General features: G+C 39.0%; 3 protein-coding genes across 3 annotated transcripts; all 3 read right to left on the reverse strand.

Annotated features, from left to right (window-relative positions):
* Positions 1-40: 40 nt before the first annotated feature.
* Positions 41-2,543, reverse strand: LOC130741027 (G-type lectin S-receptor-like serine/threonine-protein kinase LECRK3). The gene has a single exon (XM_057593794.1). The coding sequence runs from the start codon at positions 2,486-2,488 to the stop codon at positions 125-127; it is 2,364 nt and encodes a 787-aa protein (XP_057449777.1). The 5' UTR covers positions 2,489-2,543; the 3' UTR covers positions 41-124.
* Positions 2,544-5,706: 3,163 nt separating this feature from the next.
* Positions 5,707-8,312, reverse strand: LOC130741029 (G-type lectin S-receptor-like serine/threonine-protein kinase LECRK3). Its single transcript, XM_057593796.1, has one exon. It carries the CDS (start codon positions 8,147-8,149, stop codon positions 5,951-5,953), a length of 2,199 nt encoding a protein of 732 aa, XP_057449779.1. The 5' UTR covers positions 8,150-8,312; the 3' UTR covers positions 5,707-5,950.
* Positions 8,313-10,860: 2,548 nt separating this feature from the next.
* LOC130741030 (ethylene-responsive transcription factor 1A) lies at positions 10,861-12,278 on the reverse strand. The gene has a single exon (XM_057593797.1). The coding sequence runs from the start codon at positions 12,064-12,066 to the stop codon at positions 11,209-11,211; it is 858 nt and encodes a 285-aa protein (XP_057449780.1). The 5' UTR covers positions 12,067-12,278; the 3' UTR covers positions 10,861-11,208.
* Between the last annotated feature and the right edge of the window lie 4,739 nt (positions 12,279-17,017).

Consider the following 17,017-nt stretch of genomic DNA (forward strand, 5'->3'; position numbering starts at 1 on the left):
TGTCATTTTAGTACATCTACTATGTTACAAGCACAGCATATACATAAGAAATAATTCGTAATTCTTAATAGAAAATAACCATTTATATTATGTAAAAATGTACATGAACTGGTATAGAAAAAATTCAAGAAAACGAACTGAAGGAAAGAGGGGATGGTGGGGTAGGGACTTCAACCAAATCTTGTAGCATTTGCATGACCTTCCCCATTGTTGGCCTCATTTCGTGATGCTCTTGAATGCACCAAATTGCTATCATTACCCACTTTTGTAACCTTCCAATGTCAGCCAAAGCCTCCTCATCATTCTCCACCAGAGAATCTACTCTCCCTTCAATATAACAATCATAAGCCCAATCTATCAAGATGGCTTTTTCCTCCTCCCCAGACTCCATCAGCATCACACTTCTTCTGCAGCAAATGATTTCCAGCAACATCACACCAAAGCTGTAAACATCCACTTTAACCGTCACAGGAACATTCTTAAACCACTCAGGAGCAACGTATCCTCTTGTTCCACGGATCCCGGTATTGGTCCTGCTTTGGTCAAACAACAACTTGGCTAATCCAAAGTCAGAGATCTTTGCTGTGAAATGCTCATCTATGAGTATGTTTTGAGGCTTTATATCACAATGAATGATGGGTGTGTCACACTCTTCGTGTAAGTAGACCAGCCCTCTTGCAATCCCCAGAGCAAATCCAACTCTTAGATTCCAAATGGGTTTGGATTGTCCAAATAGGATGTTTGCAAGACTACCATTGCTCATGTACTCATACACCAGCAGCCTGTGGATTCCCTCATCACAAAATCCAATCAACCTCACTAGATTCTTGTGGCAAGTTTTACCAATGGCACTCAATTCAGTCTTGAATTCTCTCTCTCTTTCTTGTGCAAATCTGTCCAATCTCTTGATAGCAACCATAGTATAAGAGGGTGCTTCTAGTTTACCTTTGTAAACAATGCCAAACGAACCCCTGCCTAGTTCTTCACTAAAACCCCATGTGGCTTCTTTCAATGCTTCATAGGTAAACGAATGTAAATTTGTTTCTAAAAGACTCGCAGCTTGGACGATTCTTTTTGGCTTTTTAACAAGAATCAAAACAACAGTAGCCAAGAGTATACTGTTAATAACACTTGAACCTATAAGTAAACCTTGAAGAATTGTCTTAACTCCATCTTCTTTGTTTGAATCAAGAGAACTTGGAGGACCTATGTTACCTTGAGGAGCCACTGTTGTTTTGATGAGGGCTATTTGACCACCACTCTGTGCTCTTCCATTGGCGATAGGTAACCTTTTCTTCCAACAAGTTTGGTTGTTGAAAATTGCAACAGCACACATGCAATCATTCAAGCAAGATTGCTGGCAGTCTTGTTGAGAGAAAGGCTGCATCTTTTCATAATCACATAGAGGCCAGTCTACATCTTTAAGAATAGTAAAATCATATAGCTGTTCATCATTATCTTCCCCACAACCGAGCTTGAATTTTGGTTGGCACCCACCAAATTCATTACTTGGATCTATAAATGAATACCCATCAGGGCAACTGCAGCTAGGCCTCTGATTTTGCATGGAGCAGTAGCTATTATAGCCACAAGAGCCACTACCCATTTCACTGAATATTGCAATACAAATATTTTCAGGAACAAACCGCACAATTCTCCACCCTTGTTTGGCCTTGTTGTCCCTTGGATGTGCATACTGTGTGAAAACTCCATGGAAATCAAGCGTTGCTCTGTAGTAATATAAGTTAGGATGAAGAGTTGAGTTGTTTCCCCATGTTGTACCCTGAGGTTGGATTTTAGTTCCATTTGTTGTCTCTACATAAACATTCCCTGATTCATTAAACACTAATCTAGAAGCAGAATGAGCAGCATCAATTCTATAATAAAATGTGTAATGCAATTGAGTAGGCCAAGCAAGTGGACTTAACCAGACAGCACCATCCTCAAAATAAAGCTGGAACCTTCCATTTGTATAATTGGCCTCAGTGATTCTAGAAGTTAGTTTTCCATCTAGCTCCAGAGATTGATTAGGCAACAACGTGTCAGTGGGAAAATTGAAACTTTCCCACACAAAAACAGAACTCTGGTTCACAAGAACAAAGTTTCCAGAATCAAGCATAGTTGCATAGGAAACAGGAGTGTTTGGTTGTGCTGTCCAAATGGATTCTCCTTGAGGACTTGTCAGCATGAGACCTCCTGATGTGAGCTGAACCTGGGATCCTGAAGGTGCTTGTACGAGGCTATCGTCATCGTGTGTTTTCGCGTTCCAAACAATGGTTTTGTCCGGTATTTTGTTATACCATATGGCAACCATAAACAATGTTGTGCCATTAAGTTGGCGAAATCCGAAAGCAAATTCACCTGAAGGTGAAAGCCATGCATCGTTGTCAGTGGTGGAGAGTGTGGAAGTCCGAGTAACGTTTGCTGAAACTAACACAACAACTTGAAGGAATAGAATGGAGAGTATGTAAAGGATAAGGGAAGCCATGGATTTGTAGAGAAAATGATGCAGCTAGAAACTTTGAAATGAGTTTAGAGGCAAAGTTAATTAATATGAATATGCTAAGGAAGCAAGTAAGTGACAATTACGTTTAATTATTTGTTAAATTAGTGGGTAAAGCAAAGTAGCACTAGTCTCTAATCTATGACTAGAAAATTCAAAGAGCAGGATGAAAGGTTGGCATTTGGCATGCTTAGGAAACGATGGATCTTGATAATGATTAAGAACGTTTGAATAACAAGTACCTGATATTGAGGTTAAGTATTGTTTAACTAAGATGTTGAAAATTCAACGTGTGCTAAGATATGCAGTAGTATAATTTAGTAATTAAAACAGTGGAGTATGAATTATTCTGATTTAAACAATTACCACAGTCACAGTTCCCATTACACCTCTTTGATGACTATCAATAAAAATAAATAGGCTTAAAAGCATTTCTAGCCTCTGATGTATCATGTTTGTGCAAAAGACACCCCCACTCTATTTTTGTCTATGTTTGTACCCTCAATGATTCTAAAAGTATAGAAAGTACCCCTCCGTCAGTTTGAGGTTAGAAAACTAACAGAGGGGCTGACGTGACTTTTCTTTTTATTTTTTCCAATTGCCACGTGGATTATAAGAAAAAAAAATTCAAAACCAAGAAACCTATCATCTTCATCTCTTCTATGATCTTCATCTTCTTCTCCACGTATACAACAAAAAAATCCAAAAAAAAAAACTTGAAAATAAAAATTCATCCTTTTTTTCTTTTTCTTGGGAAGAAAAGATTTTCCTCAATAAGTAATTTACTTGAGAAACTAGTTTTTTTTTTAAAAAACTTTAGAAATTGAAAATTGAAACCCTAAAGTCCCAAACCCAACTACATCAAGTCATCAACCCCCATTAACTTCATCTTTGCAAACCAACGGTCAGATGAGAAGCCACTAAAAGTCCCTTTGTTGTCGTCGCCGTCATTCCGCCGCCGACTGTCGTCTTTGGTCGTGTTCTCCGGCCACTAAAGGTACTTTCTTGAAGATCTCTGTCCCCTCTCTATGAATCTGAGTCCAGAACAAAGAAAGGAGTCGTTGGACACCCTCGCATGCATCTCAGATACAAATCTGAGTTCCACCGCCACACTTCTCTATGACTGCACCCTCCTCGGATCTAGCCCTCTATTCCACCGTCGAAGAAGCTGTTGAACGCCCTATCCTCTCTTCACGTTCACCCATCAACCTCTCTTTTCGGATCTGGGTTCATCTCAAATTTCTTGGTTATGACACAAATTTCTGAGTTTTCAAATTCGGAAGCGGAACTGAAGAAGAGGGAGGCGAACAGAGAAGAGGTTTTGACAAAGAAAAGTAGAATATTTTGGGGCCGGTGGTTTTGCCATTGAGTATGATGGGTTAAAACCACATTAGAGTATGATGGCTTTTCCTGCCATACATTTTTTTGCACGAGCTTTTCCCCTTCATAGTGCACCTTGTAGCTTATTTTTGTCTTTACCTTCTGATTTCTTGATAACCGGTTACATTTAGATATGTTACGAAATCATATTATGTATTCTTGTGTATGGATTTTGATTTCGTTACCTTTGTTAAAGAATTTTTGGATCTGCTTATGAAATTTGTGGTATACATGTGATATGATGGAAAAAAAATTGGATTAGCTCGTGAGTTTCTGGAATTTTAGATGAAGATGATGAAGAAGATAAATATTTGTCACTTACAGACGTTTAGTGGCTTCTCATCTGACCGTTGGGGAAGTTTCTGGGTTTTGGGGTTTCTTCTCTTTTAGGTTTTATGGGTGTTTTTGAGTATTTTTGTTAAGTTTCTTTCAAGTTGAGACTTTTGGCTTGAGATTTGTCAAGGTTCTATCTATGTAATTTTGCTAGTTTTTTTGATAATGGGTTCCGGTGGTTTTGGGTGTTCATGGATTTGTTGGGTTTTTATTTTTTCTGGGTTTTTGTTGTTGTATACCATGGACAAGAAGATGAAGATCATAGGGGAAGAGATGAAGATGATAGGTTTATGAGTTTTGAATTATTTTTTTTGTTCTTATAATACACGTGGCAATTGGGAAAAATAAAAAGAAAAGCCACGTTAGCCCCTCTATTAGTTTACGAACATCAAACTGACGGAAGGGTACTTAAAAAAATAGAGTAGGGGCGTCTTTTGCACAAACATGATACATCAGGGGCAAGAAATGCTTTTAAGCCAAATAAATATTAGTGAGTCAGTTTTTATATCAAAATATATAAAGACAACGGAGAAAAATAATAAATGTGATATAAGATGAAGAGAAAGATAAATAAAGAAAATAACTAATGTAATTCTTCTAAAGATATTTGTTAAAAAACTAGAATATCTCCTATTTTTATTTTTATTTCTAATTCTAATTATAAAATGTCCTAGATTTTTATTTTATTTTTTATTTTCAAAGTTTTGCATTGAAAATAATTTTCTAGTATTATTTTACTGAAGAAAAAAAGGAAGTAAAGATAAAATTTCGGTTAAAAGTTAAAACTAAAAATGGGAAATAATCTGATGTGTCATCCCCTTTGGGTGAAGCCGCGGTGAGCGTCGGCGACGGAAGTGGTGTCTGCGCATCGAGCCTCTTCGTCCTCCTCCGCAGCACCCTCCGCCAAGGGCCAGCCCGGTCTCCTCCAACTCGGGTCCACCACTTCCAAGGTTCCATTCACTTCTAAGGTTCCTCTTTTCCTTTCAATTTCCCAGTTCCTAACCTAATCTAATCTAATCAACCTAATTTAATCTTATTATTATTAGACCTAACATGTTTAGTGCTCTATTTCAATGTGTAGATGGTTAGTATTCAAAGCAAAATTTTCAGCATGCTCTACTGAATATATCTATTTTTTGAATTATTTTAGTTTCTTAGCTGTATTAGCCAATTTTTGGTTAGTGATAGAGTTTTACATTGCTGCTCCATAACCTCTAACCATTCATGGATCATTCACTTTAATTTTATGCTTGCAAATTGCAATTCATAATTATTCAAATGCTCATTTTGCATGACACAGGATGGTATGCTGCAAATTCATAATTATACTTACTTTGGTTCTTGTCTTGTTATCCCTTTACGCGATTCTTATGAAAGCTGGAGGATCATGTGTGATAACATGAGTATTTGTCTGTGTTTAAATGGTCGCACTGTTTCTTTTATCGATTGATTGTATCTCTTAATATGTGGAGTTCACTTTATAACTGATATTTTTGAAGTTCAGATCAAATAAAGTTAACTTTAAATTGCAGGATGCTATCGGAGAATGCCGTAAATTATGTACCGGTCTAGTTATTTGCAGTTTCCATTCCTGCCTGCACTTATAAAGGAGACAATATTGTGCTGCTTTTACAGGTTATACATGAATATTAAAAAAAAATTGAGTGAGTGTATAACCCTTCCAACAAAGCCAGGGTTTATCCCATCATTTTCTGCTGGTGACCATTAAGGAATCTAATTGGAGTAATATGGAGATGGTGGATTAGGGACTTCAACAAAGCCTTCCAACAGTTGCTTGACCATCCCCATAGTTGGCCTCATTTCAGGATTCTCTTGAATGCACCAAATTGCTATCATCACCCACTTTTGCAACCTTCCAATGTCAGCCAAAGCCTCCTTATCATTCTCCACCAGAGCATCTACTCTCCCTTCGGTATAGCAATCATAAGCCCAATCCATCAATATCGCCTTTTCCTCCTCCCCAGACTCCATCGGTATCACACTTCTTCTGCAGCAAATGATTTCTAGCAACATCACACCAAAGCTGTGAACATCCACTTTAACTGTCACAGGAACATTCTTGAACCACTCAGGAGCCACATATCCTTTAGTTCCTCGTATCATGGTATTGGTTCTGCTTTGGTCAGACAACAACAACTTGGCCAACCCAAAGTCAGAGATCTTTGCTGTGGAATCCTTACCTATGAGTATATTTTGAGGTTTAATATCACAATGAATGATGGGGTTCTCACACTCTTCGTGTAAGTATACCAACCCACTTGCAATCCCCAAAGCTAATCTAATCCTATCACTCCAAATGGGTTTTGTTTGTCCAAATATGAAATCTGCTAGAGTGCCATTGCTCATGTACTCATAGACTAGTAGTCTATGGATTCCCTCGTCACAAAATCCAATCAACTGTACCAGATTTTTGTGACATGTTTTAGCAATAGCACTCAACTCAGCCTTGAATTCCTTCTCTTGTTCTTGTCCTAACCTGTCCAATCTCTTGACAGCAACCACATTAGAAGAGTGTGCTTCTAGTTGGCCTTTGTAAACAATCCCACAGGCACCCCTGCCTAGTTCTTCACTAAAATTCTGCGTGGCATGTTGTAGGACTTGATAAGTAAAGGAGTGCAGATTTGTTTCCAAAAGACTTGCAGGTGCAACTTGCAAAATCCTTTTTGGTTTCAAGAGAATCAACAAGATTACCGTAGCCAGGAGAATACTGTTAACAACAAGGGAACCAATAAGTGACCCCCAAAGAATTGGTTTAGCTTGATCTTCATTCTTTGTGAAAGCAGTCAAAGGACTAACTCTTGTTTTTATGAAGACCAAAGTCGGGCCTTTCTCTACTCTTCCATTAATAAGGGGTAATCTTTTCTTCCAACAAGTAGGGTAACCAAAAACAGCAGCAGAACACATGCAATCGTGCAAGCAAGATCGTTGGCAGTCCTGTTGAGAGCAAGGTTGTATCCTTTCATAATCTCCAAGGGGAAAATTGATTTCTCTTGATATAAGCAACTCATATAGTTCTTCTGGCCTTGCTTGGGTTGTTCCTTCCATATCCGCTCCACAAAGGAGCTGGGCAGAATTGGGTTGACATCCACCAAATTCATTACTTGGATCTACAAACGAGTACCCATCAGGGCAATTGCAAGTAGGTCTTTGATTTTGAATGGAGCAAATGCTATTATAGCCACAGGAACCGCTACCCCATTCATCACGGTTAGTTGTCTCTACATAAATATTCCCTGATTGATCGAACACTAACCGTGATGAAGTAGAGCCAGCAGGGGTATCAATATTAAGATAAGAATTGTAACGATATTCAGATGGCCAAGCAAGGGGACTCAACATTAATACATCATGACCCTCCTTCTCCTGAAAATAAAGTTGGAATCTTCCTTTTGTGTAATTGCTCTCTGTGAAACGAGAAGTCAGCTTGCCATCTAGCTCCAGTGATTGGTTAGGCAATAACGTGTCTGTGGGAAACTTGAAACTTTCCCACACAATAGTAGAACTCGTGTTTACAAGAACAAAGTTCCCATTGTCGAGCATAGCTCCAGAGGAAACATCACCGTATTCTTGTCCGGTTGTCCATAAGGATTCCCCAAGAGGACTTCTCAGCGTGAGCCCTTGTGAGGAAAGTTCAACGTGTGATCCTGCTGGTGCTTCTGCAGGGTTGTTATCTTCTTTTTCTGCACTCCAAACAATGGTCTTGTCAGGTATTTTGTCGTACCAGACGGCAAGTGTGAAGAGGCTCGTGCTCGTGCCATTGAGTTGGCGAAATCCGAAAGCAAATTCACCAGAAGATGAAAGCCATGCATCGCTGTTATTTGTATAGAGTGTTGAGAACAGGTCAACGTTTGCAAAAACGGACCGAGCTTGAAGAAAGAAAAGTGTCAGGATATGAAGGGTTAGAGCACCCATGGATTCTTTCCAAAATGTTGCTGATCGATTATCTATATGTGAGTTGCTTTATACTGCATTTTACTACTGCTCTGTTTCTTTGTAGTGTGAAGGAAAGAATGAGGGTATTGATTATATAAACATTATTTCCTTTGCCCTTTGGATATGCAAGAAAATTTGCACATATCATTTCCCAGAAGTTTCTGACATAGTCTTCTTAGGACTTCTTGACTCTTGAGGGAGTGTATTGACCGTTGACATATCAGCTTAGGACAATTTCATGTTCAGGGTATGAAAATTAAAATAGAGAAAGGATATTTCCTCCTTCATCATAGGTTCATCATTGACCAATTATTACAGTAATGTTTAATTTTTTAACAAAAAAATGTAGGTTACATTTAATAAAAATATAATTACACAATAGTTGTAACAAGGTGTCACTTCTCCTAAAAAAGTTGTGTTTGATCTCACTGTTGACGTTGTGTTAATGGATGGTTTGTCAATACCTCTGTGTAAGCGACTTATAGTCTTAGAGACATGCTATTCCATGTGATAGTGACACATGAGCTTAACTCAGTCATAATTTTATTTGACAAAATAAACTACGTGCGTTAGTTTTATTTAAAACCAAGATACGTTTCTCATAGGACTTATTCAAGTCAAGTATAGCACAGTGAATTTCAGAAAAAAAGTATAGCACAGTATGTGCAATTAGCAATGACGTTCTTCCACTGTTCTTTCGGGAATTTGGTTTGGCACCCCACCTATTGGGTTTCGCACCCAACTTGATTAAAAACGGGAATTTAAATTCCGATTTTAATACGAAAAAAACGGAAATTAAAAAACCGTTATGTATTTTAGCATATGTGGCACATTTTCAACCGTTCATTGCATATAAAAAATAAATCGGAATTTTAAATTCCGTTTTGAAAACGGAAATTAAATTTCCGTATTGAATACATGGGGTGCCAAACCCAATAGATGGGGTGCCAAACCCAAATCCCCGTTCTTTCAGGTTTGAAATTTCTTAATATCCATCTTTGAAAGAAATGTTTTGTCATTCTTTAGCCTTTTCCTTTTAACCTTTACCTTTAAAAGTCAGCAGCTAGGAAACTTCATATTAAATAAATCAGCACTATGCACATCATGTAAGCTCCATCTGGAAAGAGCTTTAAAATAAAAGAAATACAAAACACAGCATGTGTGCTCAAATAAACACAACACTAACAGAACAGATGCATGTGATGAGGGGAAGAGAGGGGTTTGAGAGGAGAGGGGTGGGAGGGAAAGTGAAAGTTAGAGAAAGAAGAAAGGAGAACATGAGAAATGAAAATAAAAAGAAAATCTACCTTAATGAAAGTATTAGCCGGCCGTGGAAAAGAATAAAGGTTCAATAAAAAGTATTAACAACACTCATTTTCTAATATTGTTCATTGATTGATTAAAATTCATATATAACCAAATAACCTTGTAAATTATATGACTCATTACAAATTTTGTGCAACCTACGTGAATTTTAACTAATTAAAAAAATGTTAGAAAGAAAGCGTAAAAGTGAGCATTAGCGTATTAGTATTAATGTTCGTTTAGTAAAATTATTGGGCCTATCTTTCTCCGATTCATTAGATAGGTTTTTTTGGTCAACATCAAAAGTAAAATTGTTTTGAAATAAAAAACAAGTACAATTGTTTCTTTTGAAGAAGAAAAAAACGTACATTTGTTTCTCTTTTTGGGTCAGAAACAACCTCGTTTTGTATTGCATTTTAGGCCCCAAAAACATGGCAATTTGTCCCATAGCCAATTTGGGCCATGTACACCACCACAGTTTGTACTCTGTAAGCAGTAAGGGAAAAAAAACACAAAAACTGAAAACACAGGTCAAGAATCATAATTCGGACCTAAAAAAGTAACATAATTCAAGGTTAGAGAATTAGGGTAGTATCACTTATCGAAATTCATTATTCAGGAATCAGGAGGTCGATCGCTATATTGAGCAAAAAAAAAAAAAAAATCCGTGCTCGAATTGGCAGTAGTTAAATAATTCATTTTCATTTTTAAAAATATAAAAACGTGTAATATTGAATATTACTCAGTAAAAAAAATTAATCTCATAACTTCAAAATACTAAAAATTACACACCACTTATAAATTTTAACATTCAAGATTACACTTGAAAAATACAAATCAAACAAACACATAGGTTCAATAATGAAATTTGTGCATGAACCACTAGAGTTAAAAAGTTCGTTTTAAGTGGTTTATGGTGCACAATTTTATTGAAAGTTTTGAAAGTACATTTAATCTCATTCAATCTCTCTCTCACAATGTATTTGACCCTCGTGGCAGGGCCATTACCGTCGCGGCAGAGCCACCTCCACCACCAACCTTAAAAAACAGGCGAAATAAAACCCTTGGATCCCCTTTCGCTCCAACTTTGACTAACGCGTGTAGATCACAACCTCCCTTATTGCTCCAACTCCAACCTCCACATATCGCAACATTAAATGTTTGTGTCGATCACCACTACCATATATCTTGAGAGTGGCTTATTTAGATTGAGAAAATTCACCCATCTCCTTTGAAGTTTATCATAATTCCAATAATTTTTCCTTTATTAATATTGTTAAATAATAAAGGAAAAGTCAATACAGTTATGATGATGTGCAATTTTTATGTTTTAGATTTAACAGTATTCTTTTGGACGTCTTGTCAAACAATAATATCAATATCTATTTTATCATCTAAAGTGGGAAAATTTTATTTGGAAGGAGCATGTCAATTTGGGCACAAAGAGTTCAGGCTTCATCATGTAACACAATTCACAAATGTTGAACAAAAAAATAACAAATTTTATGTTCACAAACCCAAACAAAACATCCCCTAGCTGTTTTTTTTTTCATTTGTTTTCTTTAATTCCTATTTAAGGCTTTTGATTGTGTCTTTCCCTTTTGATTGTGCCACTCCCACTAGAGTCACCATCCCAATCCATCTCTCAATTTCTTGGTGCATTATTTTTGTAACAGCTTCCAATTTCCAAAATTTGTTGGATGGTTGAGTGTTCATCTCTCAGAATAAGATAATTACATAAGCAAGTTGCATTCCACGTCAGCCTTCAATTCACCAATAACTGTTCTCCACGTGTGCACTTTGCAACTTGACTCCTCCACTTGTTCTGTTTTTAATCCCACTTGAGCAGTCACCACAGGCACCGTTGGCCCCACCACCTTCTTCCTCCGCTTCGCCGTCAAACCACTCTCCGACGATGACGACGACGAACAAGAAGAAGAAGAAGACAATGACCGCTTCGACGGCACACGAACCGGGTCTGGCTCACCAGAGTTAACCCGGAGAGGGAAATTCAGCAGAGCACGCGACCCGCGCATCCTGTACGCAGCCCGATCGTAAGCCAACGCAGCGTCCTCAGCCGTTTCAAACGTTCCGAGCCAAACCCTAGCTCCATTCTTCGCCGGATCACGAATCTCCGCCGCGAACTTCCCCCACGGCCGTTGCCTCACGCCGCGGTAATGCTTCCCCTTCGCCGGAGCAGCCGCCGGCATGACTTCCTCCTTAGGAATCACCGGAGCCGGAACAACCCGCTCCGGTGGGCTCTGCACTGCCGGGAAAAGCTCCGGTTCAGATTTGACGGGAAGAAAACCCGATGAATCGAGAGATGGGACCCACCCCTCGTTGACGGCGTCGCGAAGCACGCCGTAGAGCATCATATCCTCTGAATCGTCTTCCTTGAGTGGAAGCTCGCCCCAATTGTCAGTCAGACACGGGTACAGTTTGCTGAAACTGGAGCTCCGAACGTAAACCGGCGGGTTACCCGAATTAGAAATCGGGGCTCCGAATATGCATATATCGGATTCTCCAAGCAAGTGGCGGCGAATGGATTCTAAGATGGCCAAATCGGAATCGTAGGTACTTTCTCCGTGCATGTTGTGGCCGTAATGTTTTCGTGTCTTGTGCTGTGTTTGGAGAGAAAGAAAAGAGTTGAGTAAGGTTTTTTATTTTTTTTAATTTTTGAAAGCAGGTGTTGAAATGAATTTTGAAACTTCAAAAACAAAGAGGGAAGAGTGATATTTATAGGAGTGCAGGTTCATGAACTTGGATAAAAAGTTAAAGATCATTGGATTGGAGTTTATGGTGATTTGAGGTTTTATTTAGTTCTGTGAATTTCTTGATATGTTGGTCTTGTGTTTTAGCTTCTAGGAACCTTCATATGTGCAAGTTGCAAGGTGCAACTTGGGTGAGTTTTATCACACGTGCTCAATTCTCCCTCCCATTGTTTGGCCTAATTTTTGACATCAATCGACATAAAGTAGTTTTACGGCGCACACAATTTGCTTCATTGTAATCTTGAAATGCAAGAAAGTTTGTAGTTTTTGTTTAATAGAAAAAGACAAGTTGAATGGGATGAGTGGAGGCTAGAAAGTAGAAAGCATGCAGCAAGTGGGGTGAGAATGACATGGAGTGGTACGGATACAGCGATTGTGGACGCATTGGGTGAGGTTGGTATTGCAATGTGGATAAGTGTCTTCTAAAGTCAATATTCCAACAGACAAAGACCCCGGTAAGTAAATAAATAAATATAAAAGCTACCTGGGCTGGGAAGGATTACCTTACCCTGGGAATTTGGTTTGGCACCCCACCTATTGGGTTTTGCACCCCACTTTATTAAAAACGGGAATTTAAATTCCGATTTTAATACGAAAAAAACGGAAATTAAAAAACCGTTATGTATTTTAGCATATGTGGCACATTTTCAACCGTTCATTGCATATAAAAAACAAATCGGAATTTTAAATTCCGTTTTGAAAACGGAAATTAAATTTCCGTATTGAATACAGGGGTGCCAAACCCAATAGGTGGGGTGCCAAACCCAAATCCCCCTTACCCCCACCTTCTTTACTTTTCCATTTTGAATTAACCTTCCTTGACCTTTCTTTTTTAGTGTAAGTTCCAGGAAGGTGGGTGATCTAGTGGATGATATTATTCACCCCCACGAATCACAATTCACAAAACTTGATTTGTTACGAGTTTCAAGCATCATTACATATGGATTCACCCTGTGCAATTAATTAAGATGGCATTAGCAAATCTGATTGTGATCATGATCCATTTGAAATTCGATGCCAATGTGAAACAAATATCATCGTATTGAAGTTGCATATATGGCCTAGTCATAGCCCAGCCGATACTTGGGCCAGGTCATCAGGCCCACTGAAAAAATAAGGCTCACCAGAAGATGCTCAGCCAGAGATCATAAGTGTCATTATGTAACATTGCAGGATTCCCTCTACATTCCAAGTGAAAGATTAAGCACCTAGTATAATAAATTAATAATACTTGGATGATATGATTAATATCATGTCACGTTGGATATCACCCCTACATTACTTTTTTACTTTAACTACTACCAGGGCGGATTCAGACTTTAAATATCAGTGAGGTTAAACATAAAAGCAATTATAGACTAAAAGAGAAATATTATAGATAAAACCATGAGATAAAGTTTCTCATGGAAATATAAGAGTTTACATTATAATCCAAGAGTTTACAATGAAAATCGTCTATTAATTTCAGTTTCCACATGTCAATTTCAATTTCCTTTAACCCTAGAATAAGAATTCAAAAAACCCTTTTCCACATATCAATTTCAGTTTCCACATATCAATTTCAATTTCCTCAAACCCTAGAACATGAATTCAGAAAACCCTTTACCACATATCAATTTCAGTTTCCACATATCAATTTCAATTTCCTCAAACCCTAGAACAAGAATCCAAAGTCTCAAACCCTTTGAGTGACTGAGAGTGAGAGCTTCGAGTGACTGAGAGCATTACCTTTTGAGTTTTGACTTTGAGTGAGTGACTGAGAGTGAGAGCTTCAATCAGTTGAGAGGGAGAGGCACTGTCGCACTGAGCACTGAGGGTCTGAGGCAGGAGCTTCGTTGTTGGTTCGTTGGAGAGCAGGAGTAGAGAGGGCGAGAGGCACGAACGAGAGTCGAGAGATCCAGAGGCGTGCGCCGCCGCCGTGCGGCCGTGAATCGACCGAGAGAGAGGCGGAGGCATGAGAGAATAGAGAAGAAGCGTGCGTGCGTGAGTGGTGGTGATAGAAAACAAATAAATTTTCTTTTTTTTAACCATATAAATTTTTAAAAAAATAAAAAATAAAAACCGGTGTGGCCACTGCCACACCTGGCCTCTGAGTGGGTCCGCCCCTGTACACTACTCCCTTACTAAATTTTGTACAATTTAAATCTTCTACTTTTAATTGCTCAATTTTAATTCCCTTACTTTTAGCTTTGGGTGATTTTAATCCATCTACCTTCAATTGCTCAATTTTAGTCCTCTTACTTTTGATTATATTTATTGAGTAAGTATAATTCCATGACACTTCAAAAAAAAGTATATTTCCATGACTTTAAAATTCACGACCCTCATAACACTTGCAGTCCCTTTGGTTACCTGATTCAGTTTGTGATCATTTGGACAAACTGGTCCGCAAGTGTGTGTGGGGGAGAGGGGATAATGCTAGAAGTTGGAATTTAGTGTCTTGGACAGAATTAACCAAGCCAAAGGGCAGAGGAGGGCTAGGAATCAGAGGTGCGAGAGCGAACAATGAGGCTTTATTGGGGAAGCTAGTTCATAGCATGCTGAATGAGCGTGACAAACTCTGGGTACAATGTTTAAGCACGAAATACTTGCACTCTGGCTCAATTCTAGCAGAACCGCAAAGACTAGGCACATCATATGTCTGGCGTGGCATCCTGAAGGCTCGAGACGCAGTAGCTCAAGGGTTTGGTGTGAAATTGGGAGCTGGAACTTCATCCTTGTGGTACTCAAACTGGCTGGGCACAGGGACACTTGCAAGCAGGTTACCGTTCGTTCACATTACGGATACACCACTTACGGTAGCAGATGTGTGGCGTGAGGGACAGTGGAATCTTGATGTTCTTTACACAATGATACCTGATGCCATCAAGGAGGAAATTCATGGGATTCCTATACCTACCACAAGAACAGGAGACGAAAAGATACTTTGGCGCGAGGCACCAGATGGTCGTTACACCACTAGCTCAGCATATAACTGGTTAATTGATGATGATAGTCATGACTCTCGGTTCTGGAAAATCCTTTGGCGGGCGCATGCCCCAGAGCGGGTACGGTTCTTTCTATGGCTCGCAGGAAAAGAAGCTCTACCTACAAACAGTAAGCGCTTTCACTGCCACCTTGCGCCCTCGGCAACGTGTATGAGATGTGGAGCTAGCACTGAAGACGTTGAGCATGTCCTTCGCAGATGTCCTGGTGCGGCGTGGGTTTGGAGCAGGTTTACCGGAACAATCACGGGGGTCCCAACAGCCATGCACTTTCGGGGGTGGCTCTTTGCACACTTACAAGTGAACCAGAATGCCTTGTTTTGTGCCATAGTGTGGAACCTTTGGAAGTGGAGGAATAGTTTTGTCTTTGATCAAGCACCATGGACGCATGGAGAGGTTTTGCAACGGATACAACGTGATGTGCAAGAGTTTCACCGATGGGGAAAGACTACGACAAGAACATCTGCTTCAGCCTCAGCTGTCCTTGGGAGTGATTGTGTGCTACTCCACACTGATGGCAGCTGGCGGGGGGATATCGACAACATGGGTGGTGGCGGGGTTCTCCGAGACAGACATGGTCGATGGCTCTCAGGTTTCTCCATGGCTTTGGGGACTGGAAACGCGTTCCAGGCAGAACTCGCAGCGCTCCACCGAGGGCTAGTTCACACCTGGGAACTTGGACACCGGACGATTATTTGCCATGTGGATTGCTTGGTATTACAGCAAGTGATACTCAACAATAGTGATGTGCAAGATCACTGGCATGGCCAGGAAATCAGCATGGTTAGAGCCTTGCTTGCTAGGGATTGGGATGTCACGCTTAGTTATGTGCCCCGGGATCGGAATGTGGTTGCGGATGCACTAGCAAAGCTTGCGGTTCAGGAAGGCTGGGATTGGAAAGTTTGGAGCCTCCCCCCGACATCGGTGGTGCCTTTACTTTGCCATGATATAGTTTCTTAGTTTGTTCTTTCTTTCCTTGATGTAACCAAAAAAAAAAAAATCCTTGCTGCCAAAGGCTTGGATTTAGATTGTCTCTGGCCTCTCCTGCTGTTCGTCCCCTTTAAACACTTTTCATATTATAATTATTAAGTTGTGTTTTTAGTTTAAATAACCATGGTCATTGATTTCAATCAATGGTTCAAAATATGCACGAGTGTTGCTGCACAGATTCATGCGGGAGAGGATCCAAGTTGCAAAGGCTTTCGACGAATGCTAGCCAACTGCACTAGCCATTAGGAATGAAATTACCAAATGGTCATCTTTTAATGACATTTGAAATACACTATAATAGAAAAATAAAACTGTACACATGTCAATCTTGTAAACACGTCAATCGCTACATGGATTAACATTTTATAATATCATGAAAATTGGCTTAAAATTATATGACATTTTTTAGTTTAGGGGTTTGATTGCAGCATTAAAAAAATACAAGGATTAAAGTTGAGTCTGCTATTGACAGTAAGAGGATTAAAATCACCAAAAACTAAAAGTACATGGACACTAAAATTGATACCGAGATTAAAATCACACAAAAGTAACATTAAAATTAAAGGAATAAACATTATAAAAGTCTACTTGTGACCTTAAGTTTCTCCCTTACCTTATCTTGGATTGTCATAAACCATCAAGGAAAAAGTATTACTCCATTACCTTGATTTTGTTTGCAACATTTAGTTAAGATTACTGTAAAAATGTGTGATTATATATGACATATAGCTTCAGCTAATTTGTTCTGATTAAATTTATACATCAATTAAATTTAGCCAAAATGTCATTCTGTCTCA

This window comes from Lotus japonicus, chromosome 2 (genome assembly GCF_012489685.1).
Source record: "Lotus japonicus ecotype B-129 chromosome 2, LjGifu_v1.2".
NCBI classification, from domain to species: domain Eukaryota; kingdom Viridiplantae; phylum Streptophyta; class Magnoliopsida; order Fabales; family Fabaceae; genus Lotus; species Lotus japonicus.